The 22983-nt window shown below is 42.7% G+C and overlaps 2 protein-coding genes across 3 annotated transcripts in view; both read right to left on the bottom strand.

Moving 5' to 3' along the window:
* LOC310800711 (transmembrane and coiled-coil domain protein 3-like) overlaps positions 1–7336 on the bottom strand; it is an 18911-nt gene extending 11575 nt beyond the window's left edge. Inside the window, exon 1 of the mRNA XM_083663326.1 lies at positions 7170–7336. Coding sequence (XP_083519452.1) covers positions 7170–7235 — 66 coding nt within the window. The 5' untranslated portion in view covers positions 7236–7336. The remainder of the gene's footprint in view (positions 1–7169) is intronic.
* A 1081-nt stretch (positions 7337–8417) lies between these two features.
* Positions 8418–21184, bottom strand: nr2c1 (nuclear receptor subfamily 2, group C, member 1). 2 transcript variants are annotated; one of them, XM_083663319.1, is made up of 14 exons: positions 21077–21184; positions 19764–19884; positions 18221–18445; positions 17994–18066; positions 17696–17875; positions 17439–17589; positions 16770–16866; positions 15893–16077; positions 15051–15204; positions 14786–14907; positions 14486–14628; positions 11245–11382; positions 11016–11121; positions 8418–10638 (listed from the first exon to the last, which is right to left on the bottom strand). In XM_083663319.1, the coding sequence occupies exons 2-14, from the start codon at positions 19833–19835 to the stop codon at positions 10470–10472; spliced, it is 1815 nt and encodes a 604-aa protein (XP_083519445.1). In that variant the 5' UTR covers positions 19836–19884; positions 21077–21184; the 3' UTR covers positions 8418–10469. The 2 variants fall into 2 exon arrangements, 1 of the variants encoding a protein (XP_083519445.1); XR_014553890.1 differs by lacking the exon at positions 8418–10638 and having other exon boundaries at positions 11032–11121; positions 11245–11377.
* Between the last annotated feature and the right edge of the window lie 1799 nt (positions 21185–22983).

Below are 22983 nucleotides of genomic sequence, written 5' to 3'. Positions count from 1 at the left end.
ATTTGTCATCAGCAGGAAATTCTCGAATGTCAGAAAGTTATATTTCTTGATAATGTTACAGTAATGATAGCCGTTAGGTTTTTTTATCCAGGACCTTCAACGCTTGTTTGAATAGAGTAAAGAGTGGCTGCGTCATTGTTTTATTGGCCTGGGACCACGTAGTGGCACAATAAGACAGATGTGATCAAATGAAAGAATGAAGATACAGTTTCGCCGCATCAGTGCTCAGCTGACCTCGAACGAATCTAAATTGCAGAAGATTACGTTTGACAGTCCCTGCAGTTTTCTTTATGTGCTTTAGGATGTCAGGATCTAGAGGAGGTCTTCCACCCCGGGGTGCCTCCCTCACATCTCCCCCCAGCCGTTTTCCCACATGCGTACCGGAAAATTACCTGTAAGTCAATATCGGACATTTCCCTTCACACTTCGGCTCGCGCATGTGGGAATCTATCAGCGAATTTGCCTGTATGTTGGGGGGCGGGGCGGCACTGCAGAGCGGGTGGGGAGTGACGTGTCGGCAAAACTCCGAATGGTGAAATAAGTTTGCTTGTTTATCCGTTCACCTGCGTCGCGTTGAAGCACTTTTTACAGACTGGCTTTGTTTTATGTGTCCGGGCTTGCCTTCGCTGTCGGCAACGTAAGCAAAATACTTCCACATTTCGCTTCGTGCATCTGCTTCGTCTGTGTCCCTGTCGGGCTGTGACTGTGATTGAAGGAGGAGGAGGACTGTGGCCACAGAGAGCGAGCAGGCAGCAGAGAGGGGAAAATCAGCACGCCCACACATTATTATCACAAGATCATTTCGCCAGTTTGCTTTAATGTGCGCGAATGATTAGATTATGCCCGCTGGAACATTAAGCAACGTGTGTAGGCTACACTTCGCCCATGATTGAAGGACCGCTGTCGCGGAAAATGACTGGACCCGTTTCCACTTGCGTCCCCTTAAGAGCATACCGCTCTTCTGACTGGCTCCAAACTGGTGAAATGTCGGGGACGACGGGGTCGCGCTTATACCGGCACGGCGCCTTTCTCACATGCAGGCATTAGACCACGTTCCGGTCATTTTGCAGTACAAAGCGCATGTGGGAAAGTGTGGCCCCCCGAACCCCCACGCTGCCCTACTTAACACACAGTTAAGTCTGTCCAACACCATGACCCCTTTAATATGCACTGACCTGACCAGCACAACATGAAGAGAAGATCCCACTGCACTAGCCTCAATCTTAACCCAGCGATGGAGCGCCAAGCCCAGAGAGAAACTGTGTGAGAGCCTCTGCCCAAATCTTAGTTACACGTTGGAAACAGAGAGGCCATTTACACCTGGCGTTAACATGTGTTTTCTGTGATCAGAGATTGCAATCAGATTGTGTTTTATCACTTGAAATGCCAGGTGTAAACACCCCCCAAAAACACATTGAAGAAGGATTGCAATCTGATCGGCCAAACCACCTCCGGAGGTGGTCAGGGATGCATTGTGTGTACACATTGAACACAAGTGTAAATGCAATGTGTCCTCTCGATCTGGATACAGCAACTTTATGCGGATTGAGAGGACAACCATTTGTGCAATCAGATTGCAATCAGATTGCAGAAAATGCATGTTAACGCCAGGTGTAAATGGAATCAGGCTGAAGTGATAAAATACAATCTGATTGCAATCTGATGGCAGAAAACGCATGTTAACGCCAGGTGTAAATGGCCTCAATAGGACAATCCAGACACTCCAATAGAGAAATCACACTGAGGAAGGGACTAGATTCAAAAGCATGGAAGCTATGGAAATAAAGTCTTTATAATCGAGTTCCTTCCTTTCTTAATTTGGAGTGCCTGCATTGTCCTTCTGTTTCCACTTGTTTTCCCATTTTCCACGAGCACCCGACACGTTCTTTGACACGTTCTTTGACTCGCTTTGGACGAGAAGAAGCTACCACTCGTTTTGCCTCAGCTTCACAGTTACACTTGGTTGTGTAAGAAAGCAAACTTGCCATAGAAATTGCAAATATTGCTCATCTTGTGCTGCAGTGCTCCCTTGGATCAATGAGCTGGTTATTACTCGTTCAGTTTCCCCATGCAAGAACAAAGCTTGCGCTCACATGCCTGAGATGAAGCCGCACACAGTGGCGTGCCTGACCAAGTTGGTGCCCTAGGCAAGATTTTTGCTGGTGAGGGCAGCGCCGTGAGGGCAGCGCCGAAGAAAATTTGACGTTTTTTGGACTTTCATCCATATTTAGAAGAATATTTAATTTTAAATTAACATTAGGGTTATACTGTTGTGATGTCATTATTCAGTATCTTATCCTTTTCTCACTCACTTTCATGTAAGCACCTGCTCTCCCTTTAGTCGTTTTACACTACAACAGACAGCAACACAGGCATAAACACTGAACTTATTATTATTATTATGGAAAACCAGATTATGATGAAAATCAAACACTTTTGAAGAGATATGAAATAAGATTAGAGCTGGGAAGCACAAACTGTTTTTAATGCATCTTGTTGGTGGTATAAACACAAGACAGCCAAATCCAACAATTTCGAAAATCCCATTTCTTGCCACCAGGGGGTGCTGCAGCACCCTCAGCACCCACCTTCCAGCTCCCTTCCCCCACTCTGGGAAAAAGCTCAGAGCAGGTAGAAGGGGGCGCGGCCGCGCAGGGGGTGGGGTGGTATGGATTAGGGACCATGGTAAAAGTGCTGCAGCCCAGGCAGCCAGAAAGCCAGAATTAGAAAAATGATTTCACTATTATTTAAAGACTTAAGACGTTGTTCTGCTTATTTTTTGTCTACTATTGTAAAATAATAGTAGGCCTATTATCATGAAAAAGTATTTGTAAAAAATATATATATATATTTTTTTTTACCCTCTCTGGCGCCCCCAACGGCTCAAGCGCCCCTCGCCTAATGGACGGCACGCCACTGGCCGCACAAGAAGAAGAAGAAGAAGAAGAAGAAGAAGAAGAAGAAGAAGAAGAAGAAGAAGAAGATGAAGATGAAGATGAAGAAGAAGATGAAGATGAAGAAGAAGAAGAAGAAGAAGAAGAAGAAGAAGAAGATATAGAGTATATATTCACTGAGTGTGCACTAAATAGTGAGCAGTATTAGTGGAATGATAATTGGTTTTTTAGATTGACAGGAGGTACAGTGTGTTGCTAGATGAACGCGCTGTTCCTCCCTGGGGAGGGGACGTCAGTGAAAGAACACTTCTTACGCAAACAGGAAGGCATGGACCTTGTAATAAGGAAGTAATGTTTGCAAGTCCGCACAATGGCAGAAGAAGATTTGCTTATCTGGCAGAACCATCAAATCATGATGTCAGCCTCGGGCCGGGTCATGTGCGGGCACATAGACAGAAAGACACACACAGAAAGACACACACAGACAGACACACACACACACACACACACACACACACACACACACACACACACACAAACACACACACACACAGACAGACACACACTGATAGCCCTGACTGGCACACTCCCTGAGATGGAACAAAACCGTGGGTTCAGCAGAGAACAGAACCACAGAGGAAGAAGCCCGCGCTGCTTATTGGTATTCCCTCCAGCTGATCCTCATGGAAACAGACACTCCACTCAGGGCTCACACAGGGGGGAAAGGAAGAGAAACGGAGAGATGGAGAGAGGGAGGAGAGAGAGAGAGAGAGAGAGAGAGAGAGAGAGAGAGAGAGAGAGCATCTTTCTCCCCCCCCCCCTCCTCCTCCTCCTCTTCCTCTTCTCATCTGCATGCCACAGCTGTCTGTCTGTGCACTCTGTGCAGCCAAGCATCGATTGCAAAACCCTTCTTTGGAGGCCAGACTATATGGCTCATCAGAATAAAAGGACAAAAACTAGCGACAGAGAGTTTGAAGTTTCCCTAAAGATGAATGCCAATCAATAGCCCATTAACACTCCCAGCGTCTGCTTTCCCCCAGTGGACTGGCAGAGTATTGAATTTGAATTCAATTCAGATTTAAACATGTGGCTAATATCTACTGATTCAAAGTGAGAGAGTTTAGTCAAGTTGAAGTGAATGACGTAGCACTTTTGTTGGTGACGGACTAGTTAGTAAAGCAGCTCATATGCGACAAACGACCAACATAACAGCCCCGGAGAAGTTTATACAAGAATGCAGTCGCCAGTTAATGATTCACAAAATGCACAGCACATGAAGAGACGCCAATTAAAGAAGGACAACAGCCAAACAGTCTGCCTTAAAGGAACACTCCGCCCATTTTCAACCAGCTTTGTATCATTAGAACATCAGTAGTATATCAGAAAACTGTAAACTGTTTTGAAGTCTGTCATTTAATTTGACAGTTATTGAGTGTTAAAGTGTGGACCAGTGACATCACTGGTCCACACTAACTCAAATTAATAACTCATTAACTCAAATCAACTCTCAATAACTGTCAAACTAGATGAATGATGAATAGTTTGACAGTTATTGAGAGTTGATTTGAGTTAATGAGTTATTAATTTGAGTTAGTGTGGACCAGTGATGTCACTGGTCCACACTTTAACACTCAATAACTGTCAAATTAAATGACAGACTTCAAAACAGTTAACAGTTTTCTACTGATGTTCTAATGATACAAAGCTGGTTGAAAATGGGCAGAGTGTTCCTTTAATTACAAAAATGCCTGTAGTTTGATGGCGCTTATACCACTATTGATAAGGAGCAAGGTTCATGTAAGGACAGACAGGCACATCGCTGAGAAATGGCACGCAAATCTCTACACACAGCCCACCATCAACGGAGGCTAAAGGTAACACGCTAGCTAGATATAAGCAGCCACTCAACGTGAGATGTTGCATCATCATCGGTGGCCTCTCACCCGCTCTATCTGCTGTACTGTACGATGACAAAAATGCATTTGACGAGCAACAGAAGGAGGAAAGCATAGTTACACACAGTCCAGTGGTAATAGCCCAGCCAGTGACTCACTGTCATTGTGAGATGTGCTGTTTCAATGCATTGTGCTGCTGGTGCCAGCCTCTTGCCGAGTAAACTGAGGCTAATGGTAAACGGCCTATTAGAGAAGTTGGCCTCAAATGATGTGCGTACTATTCTTCTGTGTTCTATGGTGGAGTGGGGTTAGAGTACTGATTTGGCTATGATTCCTAAATCTTAAGTGTTTCAATTTGTATAGTGCCGCTCTAAAGTATCTGCAGTGGGACGGATGGTTTTGTGAGATCCTGGGGAAGGAGGAGACAAACATGGCAGCGTCCCCTGCAGGATACACGATACAATTAGTGGGTGGATCAAAACAAAGCTCTGTAAAAAGGTGGAGCGTCTGTACTACTTAATTTTGCCGAAGGGCACGATGACTCATGCGAATGTTCCCGAGGAGTAACGGGCTCGCTAAGTGAAATATGGCCGACTTTCTGGTTGCACAAGACTCGACACATGAATGAGCATTCCACTTCACGGTGTCACTCTTGCCCATGAGTGAGTCGAGCACCTGAGTTTCACAGCTATTTGGGGATTTTTGGACAGCATACTGTACATTAACATCATCAGCTGGTTTTTTCCCCAGAGGTTGTCAGTGTCAGTTGTAGGCCTACGGGCAATGACAAGATGTGCACCTAGAGATGGCTACCACATTGCCGTTTAAGGATAAAATAAGACACATGACCTGCGAGCAAAAAATCAGGGCATTGCTCTCATGAGATCACAATGATCCCATATGGGTAGATTATCCTGGAGGCACAGAATTCATGATCAAAAAGCATTCACATTAGTTACAGAAACTTTACCAACAACAGATTTAATGGTGAATTGTTTTAAAATGGTTTTGTCTATAACTACAAACAATGCAGTGCTATAAAGAATATTAGTATTACACCATGTTCTGTATGATATTGTAAGAATCTGTGTTGTAATGGTAAATAAGAAATGTGGTCAATATAAGGCAATCACCATATGTGTATATATATATATATATATATATATATATATATATATGTATAGAGAGAGAGAGAGAGAGAGAGTGAGAGAGAGATGTGTGTGTGTGTGTGTGTGTGTGTGTGTGTGTGTGTGTGTGTGTGTGTGTGTGTGTGTGTGTGTGTGTGTGTATACCGTGTGTATATATATATATATATATATATATATATATATATATATATATATATATATATACACGGTATATACAGATATATATACATAGATACATTTTTAATTTGTATTTATTTATTTTCTGAAACTGCTTGTTATGATATATAGACTACACCTCAACATGGACACCAGGGGTCCCTGAGGTAGGCTCCAGGGGGTCCCCAGCAAATTGATGAATTGTTAAACTGCAGGCTGAAGTTAATTTACAATTAAATTAAGAAGATGACTATTTTGGTCATACTTTCACTATAGAATTCCGGGGGTTGGTGGGGCTGCATGGGGACATAAATAACAATAAAAATGCAAAATCTCATCAAACGTGGCTCTATATTTTGTACTCAATTGGGGTCGCTGATTATTATTATTAATAATAATAATAATAATAATAATAATAATAATAATAATAATAATAGTAATAATAATAATAACAATAATAATAATAGTAGTAGTAGTAATAATAATAATAATATTATCATTAATAAAAATAATAAAAATAAATAAAAATAAATACACAGCATGAGTTAATGATGAAGAGTTGTGTCATCCTAACAAGATGGGGAAGCTGCCTGAGAGAGGGGGCACCCAGGCTCCACTACATCTTAGGCAAAGGCAAGAGATCAGAATAGTAAACCTGGGTCGATGCAATGCGAGATCTAAAATGATATAACCATAACTGACACCGCATAGGGGTCCGAGTTGACTCAGTCAAAAAGACTGAAATACGTAGCGTTAGCCAACTCATGCAGGTGTATTAAATGGATAGATTTCTGTCCAGTAGGTTATCGCGGTACCGTCTTAAAGAAAATCGCCATATTTGGCTGCTTTAATATTCATAAGGACGCGTTATAGTCACCATATCATACCATATGGACACCTTTTCCTCTTTGTACAGACTCGTACCCTGTCAACAACATGATTACAATGGGTCTTTTAAATGAAGGCTACTGAGAAATAGGACGCAGCAGCTGTTGGCTTCACATGGGGGTGGATAACTAAACAATGTATCACTGGTACAGTACGGGAACACAATGTCGCCAAACTCATCTACTCACCATCCGGCTGTTGAGGTATTTTTCTACTTCAGATAAACTTCGGACAGACACGCTGGCGCTGGGCATAATCCCGTGCTGGGCTCGCAGTCAATTAGAAACTCGTAGTTTTCAGCAGTAGTAGAAGTTTACAACTCTGGCGTAATCTCGCATCCATGTCTACTACCCCCCTCTCTCGCCCCTCTCTCTCTGTCACACACACACATACACACACATACACATACTCCGGCTCCCCTGAACATGTCATACAAAATACAATGTGGTGACTCAAACTCCGCCCACTTCTCTCTGCAGAGTGGTAGAAAGAGGCGGAGTTAACTCTTTCAACGTACGCCTCCTTTTTTTCTTTATATAATATATTATGTTTGCCATAATCTATATATATATATATATATATATATATTTTATATATATTTATATATATATATATATATATCAACCAGTGATACTCTAGGGTAAATTGTGACTTATCCTTCATGGTTTTTTTTATGATACATGATGTAATTTGTTGATATTCATTCTATTTTTGTGAGGTCTCATACAGCATACTTTACTTATTATTTTACTTTATTTATTTATTTATTTATTGCAAGGGCAGAGGGACAGCAGAGTCTCAAGCAGCATCAGTCAATCCCAAAGACGGAAGAGACCATGGCATGGGAGCAGTCCAACAGGCTCTTTCATTCACATTCATTCAGCTTGGAATGAGCTAATCCGCCTAGCAGGGGAACACAAAAGCCTATGTTGCATCACAAATTGCTTAACCTTTACAGATACAATTAGCATTTTGTTTTCGCAATGGCAAATTGTTTGGCTGGCTTGTAGCCTACATAAAGATGTAAATATGATCCCCTGTTGCCTGGGACAGAGCCGTATAATAATCCTATGTGTAATAATAATCTCTCTAGAGGACACCTGGGCTACTTAAAATCCAAGGGGTCACCGTCACACCATACAGTGCACCCTACAGCGCCACGCATTCACTTCTGTGTCTCGAACAGGGGTGAGACAAGCGATTCAGTGATATGATAGGGCAGCAGTGGAGAATCAGATAATGAAGAAGACACTGGATACCAGACAATGGATGGACATCTAAAAACAGCAGCAGGCAATATCATTCTTCTGGTCATCAAGTTTTAATGCGCTTATATCAGTGCCTTTAATTAGCTGGGCACATTCACCGGGTAACTACAGCAAAGGAGACCTTACAAGCCACACTGCCCACCCATCTATTTGTAGAGCCACCAGCTAATGAAAAATTGATTTGCTAATAACACACACACTGTAAGTCTAGTCCCTTGGACACTGCCCTGCAACATCTTCCACCTCCGTGTTATCCGACACCAAACCCAACTAGTCACTCGGGACGGATACAGATTTTGCATTATTAATTCAAAAGGAACATGTAAACAATCTGTTGTGTTTATTAGCCTAGGCGGGCCGGTAAACAGATTCTATAGCCAAACTGTGGATCGGCACGTTTGACGGGCCGAAGATACAGCGGCCATGATGCTCACAAGATCCCACCGTTCATCCCAAAAATGTCAGATGAGGGTGGAGTCAGTTTCACTGATACTGGGATACTTGAACCCGAGTAGACTTGGTCTCGATAGGGACTCAGAGAGGTAATGGGATTGGCTTGGTGGCATTTGTTTTGAACAATGTTGATCCCTTTCCCCTTCTACAAATACTCTTAACTAGAGACAAAAACGTGTTTGTTGTATAACTGTTAATCCGGTCAAAAAACAGGCTTCTATGCCAGAGAAAATAACTCCTTTCATCCACACAGAAAGCCTATTATAATGCAGACTGGTGATCTCCCAATTTTCCCAACAGTGGAGCATGGGTCCAACAGATATAACCATGGCCTCCTACAAAACATCACATCGAGTGCGTTTACATGCACACAATAAAACGGATAACTGAGAATAATCAGGTAAATAATCTAATTTCTGCGTTTACATGCCCTTAATAAATAGCGGAAACTCACCTCAAAGTGCATGAGTGGACATTGACAGCGATGAATAAACCTGATGACTCGGCAGTAACCTAGGTGTGTTTATGGGTTTTCTCATAAACTGATAACGGCCTTTATCCGATAAAGGAAGCTGTTTACATGACACTTGAATAATCAGGTAACTCTAGAAATCCGCGAATAAACAGTTTATTAGTGTGCATGCAAACGCACTCATTTTCAACTGTCTATTTGTAGCCCACAGCTATTCTCCAAAACATCAGCTGCCTAACGTGACCCATAACATTGCCAATAGGTAGCACAGTGACCCTGGAAGCAAGCTGTGATACTTGCAAGCAGTATACAAAGATGAAAATATACAAATGAGATTAGGCGTAACGAAGGAGCTCCCAAAATGCTGGGGCATAAACATTAAAGACTAGGTCCTCTTAAGTTTGACTGCATATTGCCTTTTAATGAAAAGAAATGCCTCAATTGTGTCAATAAGAGGAGCGTACAATTAAAAGACTTATTTTAATTATTATTTTCAAATGACTTGACAATCATTTAGCAACTACATTAACTTGTCCAAAAGATGGAATCTATGTATAAGCAACTATTGCCCACGATAGTCTTTTCGGTTGGTTCTATATACATATCTATATACATAAATTACTTCAAATCCATATTGTGTCAAATATTTGACTCGTGATGCTGGCCCTATCCTTTGGATTGGCAAATAAAATATAAAGGTTATAACCTTCAGCAATAACATCTCCCGACAAATCAATTCACATTATGACAAGATTGTTTCCTCAAAAACATTACAAAAAAGAAAGAAGCACAACCAATTCAATAGTAATCCAATGACCCAAAAATACAAAAACAAAGTCTGCAGCACAAAATGAAAGGCTTGGAGGATATGAAGCATAAAATACATAGTATATACAATAAAAAGCACAATCTACTATGCAGGTTTCAAGAGTTCATTGCTGACTCAGCAGATAACGGGATCCTCGCTGGTGTGCATTTTACTCGTCCTCTTCTGTGAGCCGCGCTCTCTCTCTGGGCCAATCAGAACACTCTTCTGTGAGCCGCGCTCTCTCTCTGGGCCAATCAGAACAGACTTGCTGCTGAGAAAGCCACTGGATTCCAGGGAAGTAGGAAGAAGGTAAAGAGGGGAAAATCTTACAATTCACGTAGGAGGCCACGCCGTCAAATAAGTGCATTTGCAGCACTGGGTCGAGCAGGTCCGCTGCGCACACTGATTGCCCTTTGCTGTTTTAGTCTTTGAAGTCCCAATGTTGCGGTGGCGAATGTCTTGAGTGCATCGTGTGTCAACATCAACATCACAGCCCAGAGACCTGGCTGTTATAATCAGTGGACTCCATCTTCAGGATGTAGGGGATGATACTGTCAATCTGCACGTTGCCAATCAGGCCGGCGAAAAAGAGCTCCTCTGTGACAGCGGCACTCATCAGCCTGAGGGCGGGAAGACGCAGCAACAGCTTGGATAACCTGGGAGCAAGGAGAAATAATGTTTAACATCTACAGCGCAACATCCAAAACCTGCTAAATAAGAGTATAAAGTAAAGTCCCACTGATTGTCACACACCTGAGTGTGCGAAATTTGTTCTCCGCATTTGACACATCCCCTGGGGGAGCGGTGAGCGGCAGCAGTGCCGCGCTCGGGAATCATATGGTGATCTAACCCGCCCAATTCCAACCCTTTGATGCCGAGTGCCAAGCAGGGAGGCAAATGGTCTTTGGTATGACTCGGCCGGGGATCGAACTCACAACCTCCCAGTCTCAGGGCGGACACTCAAACCACAAGGCCACTGAGCTGGTATATCACTGCCTAGCATTTATATAGTGCCGAAGTATCGCCTACGAACCGATAGGAGTCTTCGGGGTAGGTCCTGGTGACGTAGTCCTGCAGCTCCATGTAGGCCTTCTCTTGGAACCTCTCTATCTGCGGGGTATTGTCTATGCCTGGGTGATCTGGTACAAAAACAACACACACAAACAGGAGAACGTAAGCCATGAGTTTGAGCACTTTGGACCAACTGTATTGCTTCTGGCCACAAGTTCCCAACTCATTTCCTCTTTCAGCGGTCCACGCACCAGGACTGAAGAGAACGACGGCTTTGAGGTAGGCGTACTCATACGCATCTGGAGCCAGCTTGGACATGCTGTTACAGAACTCCTGCATCCTCCAGATGTGCTCCATGACCACTTTCACTCGCTCTGGGGACAGCTTCTCTGCCAGGCACAAAAACAAGGACAAGGTTAGAGGGTATGAGGACCTAAGGAGGGAGCCACGCAAGTTTACATAACAAGCCAATTGTTCAAGAGCCAATTTTGCCTCAATAAAATGTGAAAAGTGAAAACTAGTGCTGCAATGGATCGCAGCTCGGATCCGTAACGGATCAGCCCCACACAGGTCGGCGGCACGCATGTGAACCGTGCATTAACGTTAATTAATTAAGTTTAACCATCGGCGTGAAACACAGTTTTCCTGTTCCTACATGTCGATGCAGAGTCGCAGTGGAAAGATACAGACAAGAGCGCATGCTGAAGGGCAATGACTGCGTTATGTTAGTGAGGGGAGGGGAAAAAGAAAAGGAGCGACTGATTCAAAAAGCCATTGCTTTTGCCTCCATCGAGTGAAGTCCTGCAGGCTGTGACGTCGGCCATTTTCAGTGGTGTAATGGGGAAACTAGATCACAAGATTGTGACGTTTATGCAACTTACGGCGATACGCTGCCCGTCTGCCTTCCCTTTGAAAAACACACAGCTCTGCTGGCTGTGAACAACTCCCAGGGTGTGTTCAATCTGATAAGGGCTGTGCACTGTTTCACTGCGGTTTCCAGGTTGAACGTCTGGTTTTCTCCAGGTTTCATTGCACCACTCTTTCCCTTTGTTCTATATAATCAATGTGATCATTATCCTTGTTCAATTCCATTATTCAATTTCACATTCACAAATGTAAATTGACACAAAGAAAACACCCGTTTGCTGTCTTTGTAAAGGAAACTGAACTATATTTTAAATCTATTGAATTTTCTTTTTTGTCAGATATTTGTTGAAGGATTTTGCTAGCAGTGGGTCAATGTCCCCTGGTGTATGTCTCCCATTTATGTCTTTTGATTTTTCCCCCCTATTGATTTCTTTTGTATGTTGCAAATAACTCAGTATAGATACTTCTTTTACATTGCTTTTCCATGTATGCATTGACTATTGGAGAACTGGAGGGGGGGGGGCACTGTTTCCATTTGAATAGACATTTTGCTACGTGTTGTTGGGGCTGATGGCTGAACCCCTGTCTCTTTGCCTGTCTGTGGCGTGTAAGCAACCAGATAGTGCTGTGGGCGGGACATTGACATTGGACAGAGAGGCAGCTGCATCAGAGTCAAAGTAGCAAATAATTTTTAGTTAAATTTTAGTTTATTTATCCCAAATCTATTTTTGGGGTAAATTATTATTATTATTATTATTATTATTATTTTACAATTTTCAAAACATAGGGAACAAACAGGCTCAGACAAAAACAAAAAACAAAAACATACATACATCTGGAGTAAATTATTATTATTACATTTATTTGTTTATTTAAATTCATTCTTGTTTCTCTGTATAGCACTTCTCGTCTGCACTGTTTGCATAGCCTATCTGATGTTTTTTTAATAGACAAAACAAAAAGAGCCAAAGTAGCCCATTTTTATATTAATTCTTCTTTTCGCTGATTTGAAAAATGATCCGATCCGTGACAGGATCTGAACCGAGTTTTTGTGATCCGTTGCACCCCTAGTGAAAACAGTAGATCTCTCAAAAATATTGGTCTACATGGTTGGCTTGCACAGTTTTACTTCGAATTCTGAAACTGTATTTAAAGGAGAACTTTGCAGATTTTCAAACAGCTTTGTATCATTATTACAATGTGGGTAGTATATGTGCAAAAGATCAATGTTTACCATCCCTCCATCTAGCCTGCACGGAGAGAGCTGCAGTTCATTCGCAGGCACTTCCGTCAGTTGGAGACACAAGTGAACAGATGTTCTGCTCAAGGGCTGTTGTTCAAACTACAGATTATAATTGTTTTTATTTGTATGCGGCGTCCACAGAGACTCATCGAGAGCCTTAACGAGCATTTATGAGCCCTAGCAGCTGGCTGGGCAGAGTTTCTGCAGGCAGATGAATGGGGATCTTCTCAGTGCAGGAAACATGGGAGAGAACAGCGAGTTCATCTGCATATACCAGTGGTGTAGTACTGGAACTGTCTGGAGTCCAATTTTCAGGACTTGTTGTGACCCGACTTGGAGTTGAGGCACTGATGACTCAGACTTGGACTCGGGCATTCATGCGTTTGGACTCGGAAGTTGGAGATAAGGACTCGGACTTGTTAATTGATAAAGACAGGTTTTTGGGTTCTGTTTTTTTAGAGTTGTAATAAAGTCCCTGCTTGGTTAGGCAGACTTCTCCGCTGTGGTGCGTGCACGTGCACACCCGAGCAATTAAGCATCAGATGGGCAATTAAGCATCAGATGGGCAATTAAGCATCAGATGAGAGCAAGCGCTGATGTTCGCCTCGTGTCACCGCTGCAAGATTCAACAGACTTTTCCTGTGATTATTTGACGTTTCTCACCTTTTTCCTGTGTGCATGAATGTCCAGCCAGTAATTCATATATCATTATCCTATTGAGATATGAGAACGCGCCGACCCTTTCTTGCCACCGCAACAAAACGGCAAATTTCTCTGCTGGTTTTCAATGTAGCGGTCTCTCTCCCCCGCCGCCCACGTTCTCTCACATGAACATAACCTTTTTGATCATTCAAAACTTCCAGTAACTGTAGGTAATGGAGACTCGACTGGGCCTCTTCTTTGGTGACTCGCATTTGGCCTCGAACATGAGGATCTCGACTCCGACTCGAGATATTAGTGACTTGACTACAACACTAGCATAATACTAGGCTTATTGGGAGGGCTTGGAAACTCAGAATGGAGAAGTTGTTCATCTGAATACATAACTCTGTCTTGTTTATGTTTGAGCGTTTTGTAGCTTGTTTGTTGATTTGTTTGTATTGTTGAACTTGAATGATTTGTGTCTTGTAAGCCCAGACGGGCTGGGCACCATGAATATGGTGCATGACACAGAAATAAAAATCTATCTATCTATACATCTACTACTACTGACATTGTAATGATACAAAGCTGGTTGAAAATGGGCAAAGTCCTCCTTTAAGACTTAAAACCTACAGATAGCCAATAGAAAACCATTGTGAATTTAAGACTTAAAACATGCAGATAGCCAATAGAAAACCATGGTGAATTGGATCTGTCGTTCACCAATGTGGCCCTCTTACCTTCCTGTAAGCTAGTCTGCAGATGGTTGATAATGGCAGCTAGGATGGTGCCAACATTCATAACGTTGGAACACTGTGCCAGACCCAGGGCAAACAGTTCATTCCAGCAGGCTTTCATCAAGTTAATGTCATTATCTTGACCACTGGGAAATAAGAAAATGGGTTCATTTTAACTGATTGCAGAGAACTATAAGGACACATTATTCAAATGACACTGAATTGACAATCATTTCTCAGTTGACATGTAATGACACAGGAGGACAATGGCGCTATTTGAAAGGGTATAATTGAGAAGCTCACCCTAAGGCTTGAAAGGCAGGTATGGAGCGTGCCCAGTGCATGGAGAGGAAAAGCAGCCGGGAAGCTGACTCACAGATATAGTTCACATTGAGGTACTCTGGCACAGGCAAAGGCATCATAAGCTGTAGGGACAGATTGTAAATAGGAGGGTAGGATCATGACTACAACGCTAATCAGAAAGAGTAAACATGGCAAATCCTAAAGCAGGAGTTCACTTTTGCTCTTGGTTGGATTTCATCTTGAGGGTCAACGGCTGGACTTGTACCTTGAAGGGGACGTGGCTGTTGGAGAGCAGAGGTCCTTCCAACTCCACCACAGGGCCGGACTGGTCCCCTGACATCAGCTGCATGGTGGCCTCCAACGACTCTCCTGCTGAGCCGTCCCCAGGGTTCAGCGCTTTGGCCAGCGTGTCAAATGCTCTAGGGATACGCAAAACAAAATATTTATCCATCTAATTTGGCAATGTAGCTCTGTTCTGTCTGTTCCGATTTTTGTCCCACTGATGATGTCATCAGTGATGTCATAAATCACTGATGATGTCATCAGTGATGTCATAAATCACTGATGTCATTGGTGATGTCATAAATCACTGATGTCATAAGTGATGTCACTTGAGCAATTGTGCATTGTGACATCATTGATGATGTCATCAGCGCAGCGGGCGAGCCTAGGAATAGAGCGCGTGTAGCGTTGCTTGAGGCCTAGTACACATAAAACTCCCATATTAATACATCTAACTTCCTACAACTCAGAAGAACCAAATAGTCAAATGATGAATTTTAGAAGGCTCAAGATTTGCTAGAGATCCATTTCCTAGTACGGTATAGTTCACACCAACAGGAAATAGAAGATACAACTCAAAAACCCTTGACAGTACTCTTAGATTGATCATATTTGGCTGCCTATTGGCCTAAATCTAATTACCTCCTTAAGAGCAGATGCAGAAACCACATGGCCCTAGAAGCAATTCTATTAGAGCTTCACGACATACAGAAAACACAACCCCTGGCTTCCTTTCTGACGCTCACGTACGTCTCCAAAACACGTCATTGTTTTATTTGAAAACAGCTGCTGGTCCGTTTCAAAGTCGCTTGATGTGCGCCTCACCGAGTGATCTCGCTTGCAGTTTGCTCGTCTCCTTGGAGATCCGTCATGGAGCTGTCACCGTTGCTAAGGGTTTCCACCCCCATCAGATCATTGCCACTGTCGCTCGCCTCCCGGGCCTTGTTGAGGTGGGCAAGGGACGTCACCACATTGGCCAGCGTGCTGAGGTCCCCCTGACATTGGTCATCCTGAAGAAACGGGAGACATGTCATTTTCAAGTATCCCCATCAGGCACAAAGTCCTGTATCAGGATAGCATAAACTGTCCATCAAACTGCTTCATATTATGGAAAAACTGGTGTCCCTCATCCTTCTGAGTTATAATTCAAACTTTTTCTGTAAGGTACGGGGTTCCATCAGCATAACATAGGTGAAAGCGGAACAAGGAAAAAGGTGAAATTTACAACAGCAAAGTAAATACCACAACACAAGTTGTCCCAAAACCAACCAATGAAATTCCTGCACGTTAAGACACACATCATTCATGAACATGCAATTATCGATACAAGGTTTAATCCCAATATTCTCAGAGGACTTTCATATTTCAAAAGGTTGGCTCTTGCCAGGTCAGAATGACATATCTAACAACCTCCCCTACCCATAACCACCTCCTCCACCCTTGCCAGCCCCCCGTTCCCCTTCCCTCTCTTCTGTCCCCTGTCCCTCCCATACATACGCTCCCTCCCTCCCCTCTGTTTTCCATATATCCCATGTTATATCCCATATGTTAATTGTTATTTGTATCTGTTGCCTGTTGCTCGTTTATAATTTGTATCTGTTGCCTGTTGCTCGTTTATTTATTTTTTCTGTGGACTCCTATTGTCAGCGTCTTTGGGTCCTTGAAAAGCGCTAAAATGAATTATTATTATTATTATTATTACTGTGTCGGGGGACGCCGGGACCAAGATGGTGTTCTCCATCTTTGAGAAGGGTTGTTGGATATTGAGCAGCATACTCGACTCCAGCAAACTTGTGGACCTGCAATGGGAGATGCAATCATCAGAGATGCAATTATCACATTTGTATTCTTTCTATTATGTTGAACCATGCAAATGTAATAAAGATCCCTAGATGTACGGCTGTTTTTTTTAAATTAGACTTCTTGCTTTCAAAGTAAAGGAGAGCAACATATTATTTTTGTTGTGTCCCGACTGACACAAGGGATCATGTTGTGTCCTGACTGACACGAGGGATCAGCCGATCAGCATTTTGGTAAACAAACAGCGTCACTGGGTGGAAAGTAACGGCAATGGAACCCTATGGAGCCAGCCTTGAGTGTCTCACTCTCGCCGGTTGTGCCGTTTACTATTTTAAAAACTGCAACGTTCACACAACTTTAACACGACATGCATATAATACACCAGACTCTTGAGCTACTTCTGCAAACTGCTGCGGGGTTCCGCATTTCTGGGTGGTTGTGACATCACGCTGATTCATTTCTGGGTGGTTGTGACATCACGCTGATTCATTTCTGGGTGGTTGTGACATCACGCTGATTCGTTCCTATAAACAACTGAACTAATGATGCGGTGTGTGGTGGTGACCTTTACCGAGCAGTTTCCTTGTCGGTTACAAAAGTGGGCGTGGCAGCCAGAGGGCTACACAGGTTCTTGCGGATGTAGATCTTCTCTGTGGAGGCGGCACAATTGACAGACTTCTCTCTGGGGGGTAGTTCAACAGGCTTCCTCTCACACTGCACAGCTAAGAGGGGGGGGGGAAGAGGAAGATATAATATAGACATCAACCCTGTCAAGCGTGAGCAGCATAGTATCTATAGGTATACCGTATATACATTACAGTCACTTACAGTCCTGTTTCATGCCCAGGGATATACAGCGCTGCAGCCGACAGTACTGGCAGCGGTTTCGGTGCAGCTTGTTGATGGCACACTCTCCAGAGCCTCTGCATGTGTACACCAGGTTCTTCCTTATGCTGCGTTTAAAGAAGCCCTTACAGCCTTCACAGCTCACGGCTCCATAATGACGCCCTGTGAGAGGAAAGAGAGCACAGGGGTTAGGTTGGAAAATGTATGGGGCGGTTGTGTGCGTTAACACAATTGAAAGACAACAACGTTAAAGCATCTGCAAGCTGTATTTGATTCCTACCTGACGCCTTGTCCCCACACACAACACAGTACTCCACGACTGGTTTGACAAGGGACTGGTCTTCTGTTACAAACTGAGAAACAACCCAGGACAAGAGAAACATTCAAAAACAGATGGAAAACATTGGAATAATTGCGTAGACAGAGTAAACCTATTCATGCTTCGGTCACGGGACATTTTCGTAACTTGTTTATCAACATCGGCTGGAGGAGGTCACTGGGCAGTACCTGAATCTGCTGCCCGGCCAGTTCAGGAGAAGTAAAGAGCAGCTGGTTGACGCCGGAGCCATCACCAGCAAGGATGACCTTGTTGGGTGAGCCCTCCTGCTTCAAGATCACCTTCCCACCTGAGGAGTAGTCAGCATTTGCTAGAATATACTGCTGCTTCCCAGGGGAGGATTCCAGCGCTGTGACAATCTGGATCTTCTGGCCAGTTTGCTGATCAGTTACAATCTATAAGTAAATCAAACAAAACATAAGAGAATGTACACATTAAGAGCAGAAAGTGTGGTAGAGGAGTTATAGTATAGTAATTATGTATAAAGCCAGCTGCAGTACTACTAAGAAAAGAAAACATCTCACTTTGTATTGTTAAGAAGAATCTTAATTTTTATTTATTTATTTTGTATTTAACCTTTATTTAACCAGATAAAAACATTTGAGATACGAGATCTCTTTTGCTAATCTTATTTTTTACAAATAAGACACTACTGGCACTTTTCCAACGCATGGTACCAGCTCACATAAACTCCACTCGCTTTTTGGTCATGCCACCTGGTTTTCCACTGCAGATAATGCACCCCTCTCCCCAAACTGGTCGCCATAGCGACACCACATTAAACTATGAGTCACGCGACATACACAGCAACAATGGAGGATATCGATCCTCTTTATGTGGCTGTTACCTGGTAGAAAAGTAGTCACTGTCGAAAAAAATTGCAGCCGCTATAGTAACTTAGCTAACTGGGTTTGTGCATGACCATGTCCCCGTGTCACGCAATGATGACGATTCTCTCTGACCAATCAGAAGTCTGCAGTGTTTTCATTAGGGATGTTCATTTTGAAAATTTTCCAAAATCGATAATCGGTGAAAATTAACGATCAATTATCGATTATCGATCATATTAATACTTAGAAAATTTTCAATTTTCAATTTTTTTTTTTACAAAATGAATGCCTATGGCAGAAAATACGAAAGACAACGTGTTCTCCTCAATGAACTCTTTATTTCAATATGTCTCCTCTCCAACACTGCTGTCCCCGGCGAATGCCGGTGTGAATTTCCCATGTTTAAAACAGTTTTGTTGGCACAAAGGCCCGTGCCCAGCCAGAAAACTAGAGACTATATGAAGCTCCACCTCACGTTAGTCGGCTGTGCAATGGAGTGGGGCGAGGAGGAACGAATTCCACCCAAACCTAGTCCAAATTTGTTTGTTTTTAATAATTAAAAAATCGATCCAAATGCCACAGGATCGATTCCAATCCTTAACGATCAATTATCGATTTTCGATAATTGATGAACATCCCTAGTTTTCATGTCACTTTTGGTATCGCCTCAGCTTGCTTGGAACTAGACAGAGGTGCTACCAAAAAGTACCAGGTAATATAAACAAGGTGAGGAGACCCAAGTCAAGTCGAGCCGGTACCATGTGGTGGAAAAGCAGCAGCATAGTAAGATATTCCAGCCATTTAGTTTGCTCTCAGATATTTGCCTCATCTTGGATATAATTTCAAAACAAATACTGTTGAGAATGACAGGTTGTCTCATCACCTGGATTCTGTGCCCCAATGGCATGCCAGTGTCTGCTGACACTAGTTGAATCCTTTGAGTCTGCCCATCCATTCTGATAGTATTTACCTCCACTGCTCAATGCCCCATGAGGCACGTGCAACTGTAGAGGAAGCACATTACATTTTACATCTTAATAAAAACAAGTGTATGTCCCATACAATATCTTTATATGCGTTCGAGTTTCATGTTGAACTGAGATTACTTAATATTTGAAATATCGTTGTTAGCCTTCGTTATTACGATTAACCTTAAGGATGAATCATGGATCACTTAAACAAATTGGCTGTTCAAATTCAAAATATCCAAGATTAAACTTGGCGCACATACAACAGATTGCAAAAAGAGAGTCGGGAGAGATGTTAGCTTTAGCTTGAAATGATTCGTGCTTAAATAACCAGGACACTTATAATAAACATTTAGCCATAAACATTTAGCCTAGCATCAACGTATTAAATTGCGTACCATTGGCTTGTTTGCGGCCTATGCTAACTAATTCAGCTGGTGCTAGCTCGAATCTGCGCCGCATGTTTCATTAAAGAGCAGGCTAATATCACGGTAAAATGACAACAAATGGACGGCATGGTTGTGAAAGTAACACAGGCAAGCGGCTTGACAGCCATCTATTTCAAATCGATACGGAAGATAAAGGCAATTCTTTTCCTGTGGGTGAAAGGTCAACATTGAAGGGTTAAAGCACGCTAGGGTTCAGGGCCCATGCAGAACCACAGTCAAGTGGCGCGACTAACGTTATCGTTTTGACAACGGGACTCAAATCGCACTAAATTCTTCCATTGGACCCGATTGATTCGACCAAATGCATCATTATTCTACACCAACGCTACTATAACGTTACCCGTTTTCTAATTCGCACTTAAATCGACAGCTAGCCGAATATGTTGTTGGCTGGTGTGTGGAGAAGAGTAGTTAGCCACGCTAACACAATTAGCTGACTTGGCTAAGCTAACCGGATGCACGTTTTCCCCGAAACGATGTAACATTAGGCTAATCAAATAGCGACCATTCACAATAACACGCAGTCTATCGTAACCCCTTCTTCATTCGCATTAAGTTACCCACACGATTACCTACTTGCCAAATGTAATGTTCAAACGTTGAGCTCCGGAAGAAACTGCTAAAGCGCTAACGTTAGGTTAGCTAGCTGCTAGCTTTGGTTGGGTTAGCTAATGGCTGCTTCCCTGCAGACTCTCCTAACAGTTCTCCCTCCTTCCTGCGTTTGACTCGTCGCGTCTTTTTCACGAGACCATAGAATCCCGTGCGTAAAATGTCCTTACCTGTTACGAAACTGTTATATCGGATTATGAATGGACTCCAATACATTAATATTTTAACTATTTGCTGCAGTACTTGGTGGTAGGGTCAGAGTTCGTGACCTTTTTTCCTCGGTATACGATTATGCACATGCGCAGTTGGTTTGCTGCTGGCTGCCCGAGTGTTGTGTCTGTGTGTGCAGTCTATGTGCATGCATGAACGAAATTAGTGTTTAACGGTTTGCTTCACTCCCTTGTCTTGTGTGTGTGTGTGTGTGTGTGTGTGTGTGTGTGTGTGTGTGTGTGTGTTGTGTGTTCCCCATTCTGGGGTCCAAAAAAACAAACATTAAAGGTCCCATATCATGCTATTTTTAACAGTATTTGACTGACTGAAATCAGTCTGTTAACTGAGCTCTGCCAACCATGAATTAACATTTACTGAAATCAGTCTGCAGACTAAGCTGTGCCACCCATGCCTAGACATCTGCATAATAACCCTACTGTCGGCTTTTGGTTCCTCCTCAGTATTTGAAACCAGGTAGGAATAGGTGTTCCAAGCAGACGGGTGTGATGTATAGTTTTCAGAGGCAGAGCTGCATTTAGCTGGTGATTCAAGGGTCGTGTCCCAGAGTTCCTCAGTGCTCAGAGTGTAATTGCCTGCCTGGACAATGGACATTAAAGCTGGACTCTGGAGGTGGCAGGACCACACTCAGCACATTTCATCCACGCAGGAGGATCTCATGGCTGTGCCGCGCTACATTGTATATTGGACAGGACAGGACAGAAACAGCACTTAACTCAGCACAGACCCTGGGAGCCGCTCCTGACCAGAAAGAAAGGAGAGCAGTTGAGATTCTTTGCCGGTAGTTTTATTTTGAGATATTTTGTAGAACAGGGAACAGCGATTGCAACAACAACAAAAATGTACCTTTAATGTACCTTCCTTGTTTGCTTCCATGCAGGCATTTTTTATCAATAGATTTAAAAAGGCGCTTCTTTAAACCATAAAGCAGTTTTTCCACTAAAGACAAAATGCACCTATAAATTTAAACAATGAACAAAACAAATGATATCCACTAGGACAATATTGATGGAATAGGGAAAGTCTCAACTCATTTTAGAACGTAAAACCATATGAACTTGCTTCCTACCATAAACAAAAGGACCACTTACACACCCTATAGTGCCGAAATGAAAATGGAAGTCTGTCCAACCCATCAATCTCCAATAATCATATTGAAATAACACGTTTTGTTTAAAAAAAATCACACCTCATTTCATTTCATTTATTTGTTTATTTGAATAGGGACAGGTACACGTACATATAGTGTTCACAACATAAAATGTCAATAAACCTATGATGTGTTGTACCAAAGCATGTATAGCCCAGGGCTAGTTTGCAATGCCAGTCCCTAGATGTAACCAGACATTCCTGTAAAATAAAAATAATAATACACAAAAATACAGCAAAATACAATAAAAAGACACATCAAAGATCAGATAGGCTACTAAACGTAAAATTCAGGTCAAATTTCAGTACAGTAACAATTCAAATATCACAGTTAAGACAGTTCAAATTATGTTCAGTTTAGTTAAGAGTGTGTGCTTATTGTACACACTCCTAAGAGTGTGTACAAACCTGGTGGAGCTTCAACCAGTCTTTGACGTTTTTATTAAAACCCTTAATTTCTAGGTTTAGTTTTATTTCCTCCGGCAGTGTGTTCCACATTTGAGACCCCTTAATGGAGAACGCGGACTGTCCGAAAGAGGTTTTGCGGCGTGCAATTTTACAGTTTCCACTAGCCGTGCCCCTGGTAACCCTGATGTCGCTTTGTCCACTGATAAATCGGCTCACAGGCTCAGGTGCTAAATTATGTAGACATTTAAAAACCAGTTTAAGAGTGGAGAATTTAAAAAAGTTATCAAAGCTT

The sequence above is a fragment of the Poromitra crassiceps genome (assembly GCF_964638095.1).
Source record: "Poromitra crassiceps genome assembly, chromosome: 30".
NCBI classification, from domain to species: Eukaryota; Metazoa; Chordata; class Actinopteri; order Beryciformes; family Melamphaidae; genus Poromitra; species Poromitra crassiceps.
The sequence above is the reverse complement of the archived record's forward strand: the minus strand, read 5'-3'. Positions and strand labels throughout refer to the sequence as shown.

Bases quoted from the DNA above. Each gene is read 5' to 3' on its own strand.
- nr2c1 (XM_083663319.1), bottom strand. From the start codon at position 19,835: ATGGATGGGCAGACTCAAAGGATTCAACTAGTGTCAGCAGACACTGGC. The intron at 16,867-17,438 runs GTAAAGGTCACC...CTCCCATTGCAG, and splicing joins ACCGACAAGGAAACTGCTCG to GTCCACAAGTTTGCTGGAGT. The intron at 16,078-16,769 runs GTAATAATAATA...CCGTTTCTTCAG, and splicing joins TCCCGGCGTCCCCCGACACA to GATGACCAATGTCAGGGGGA.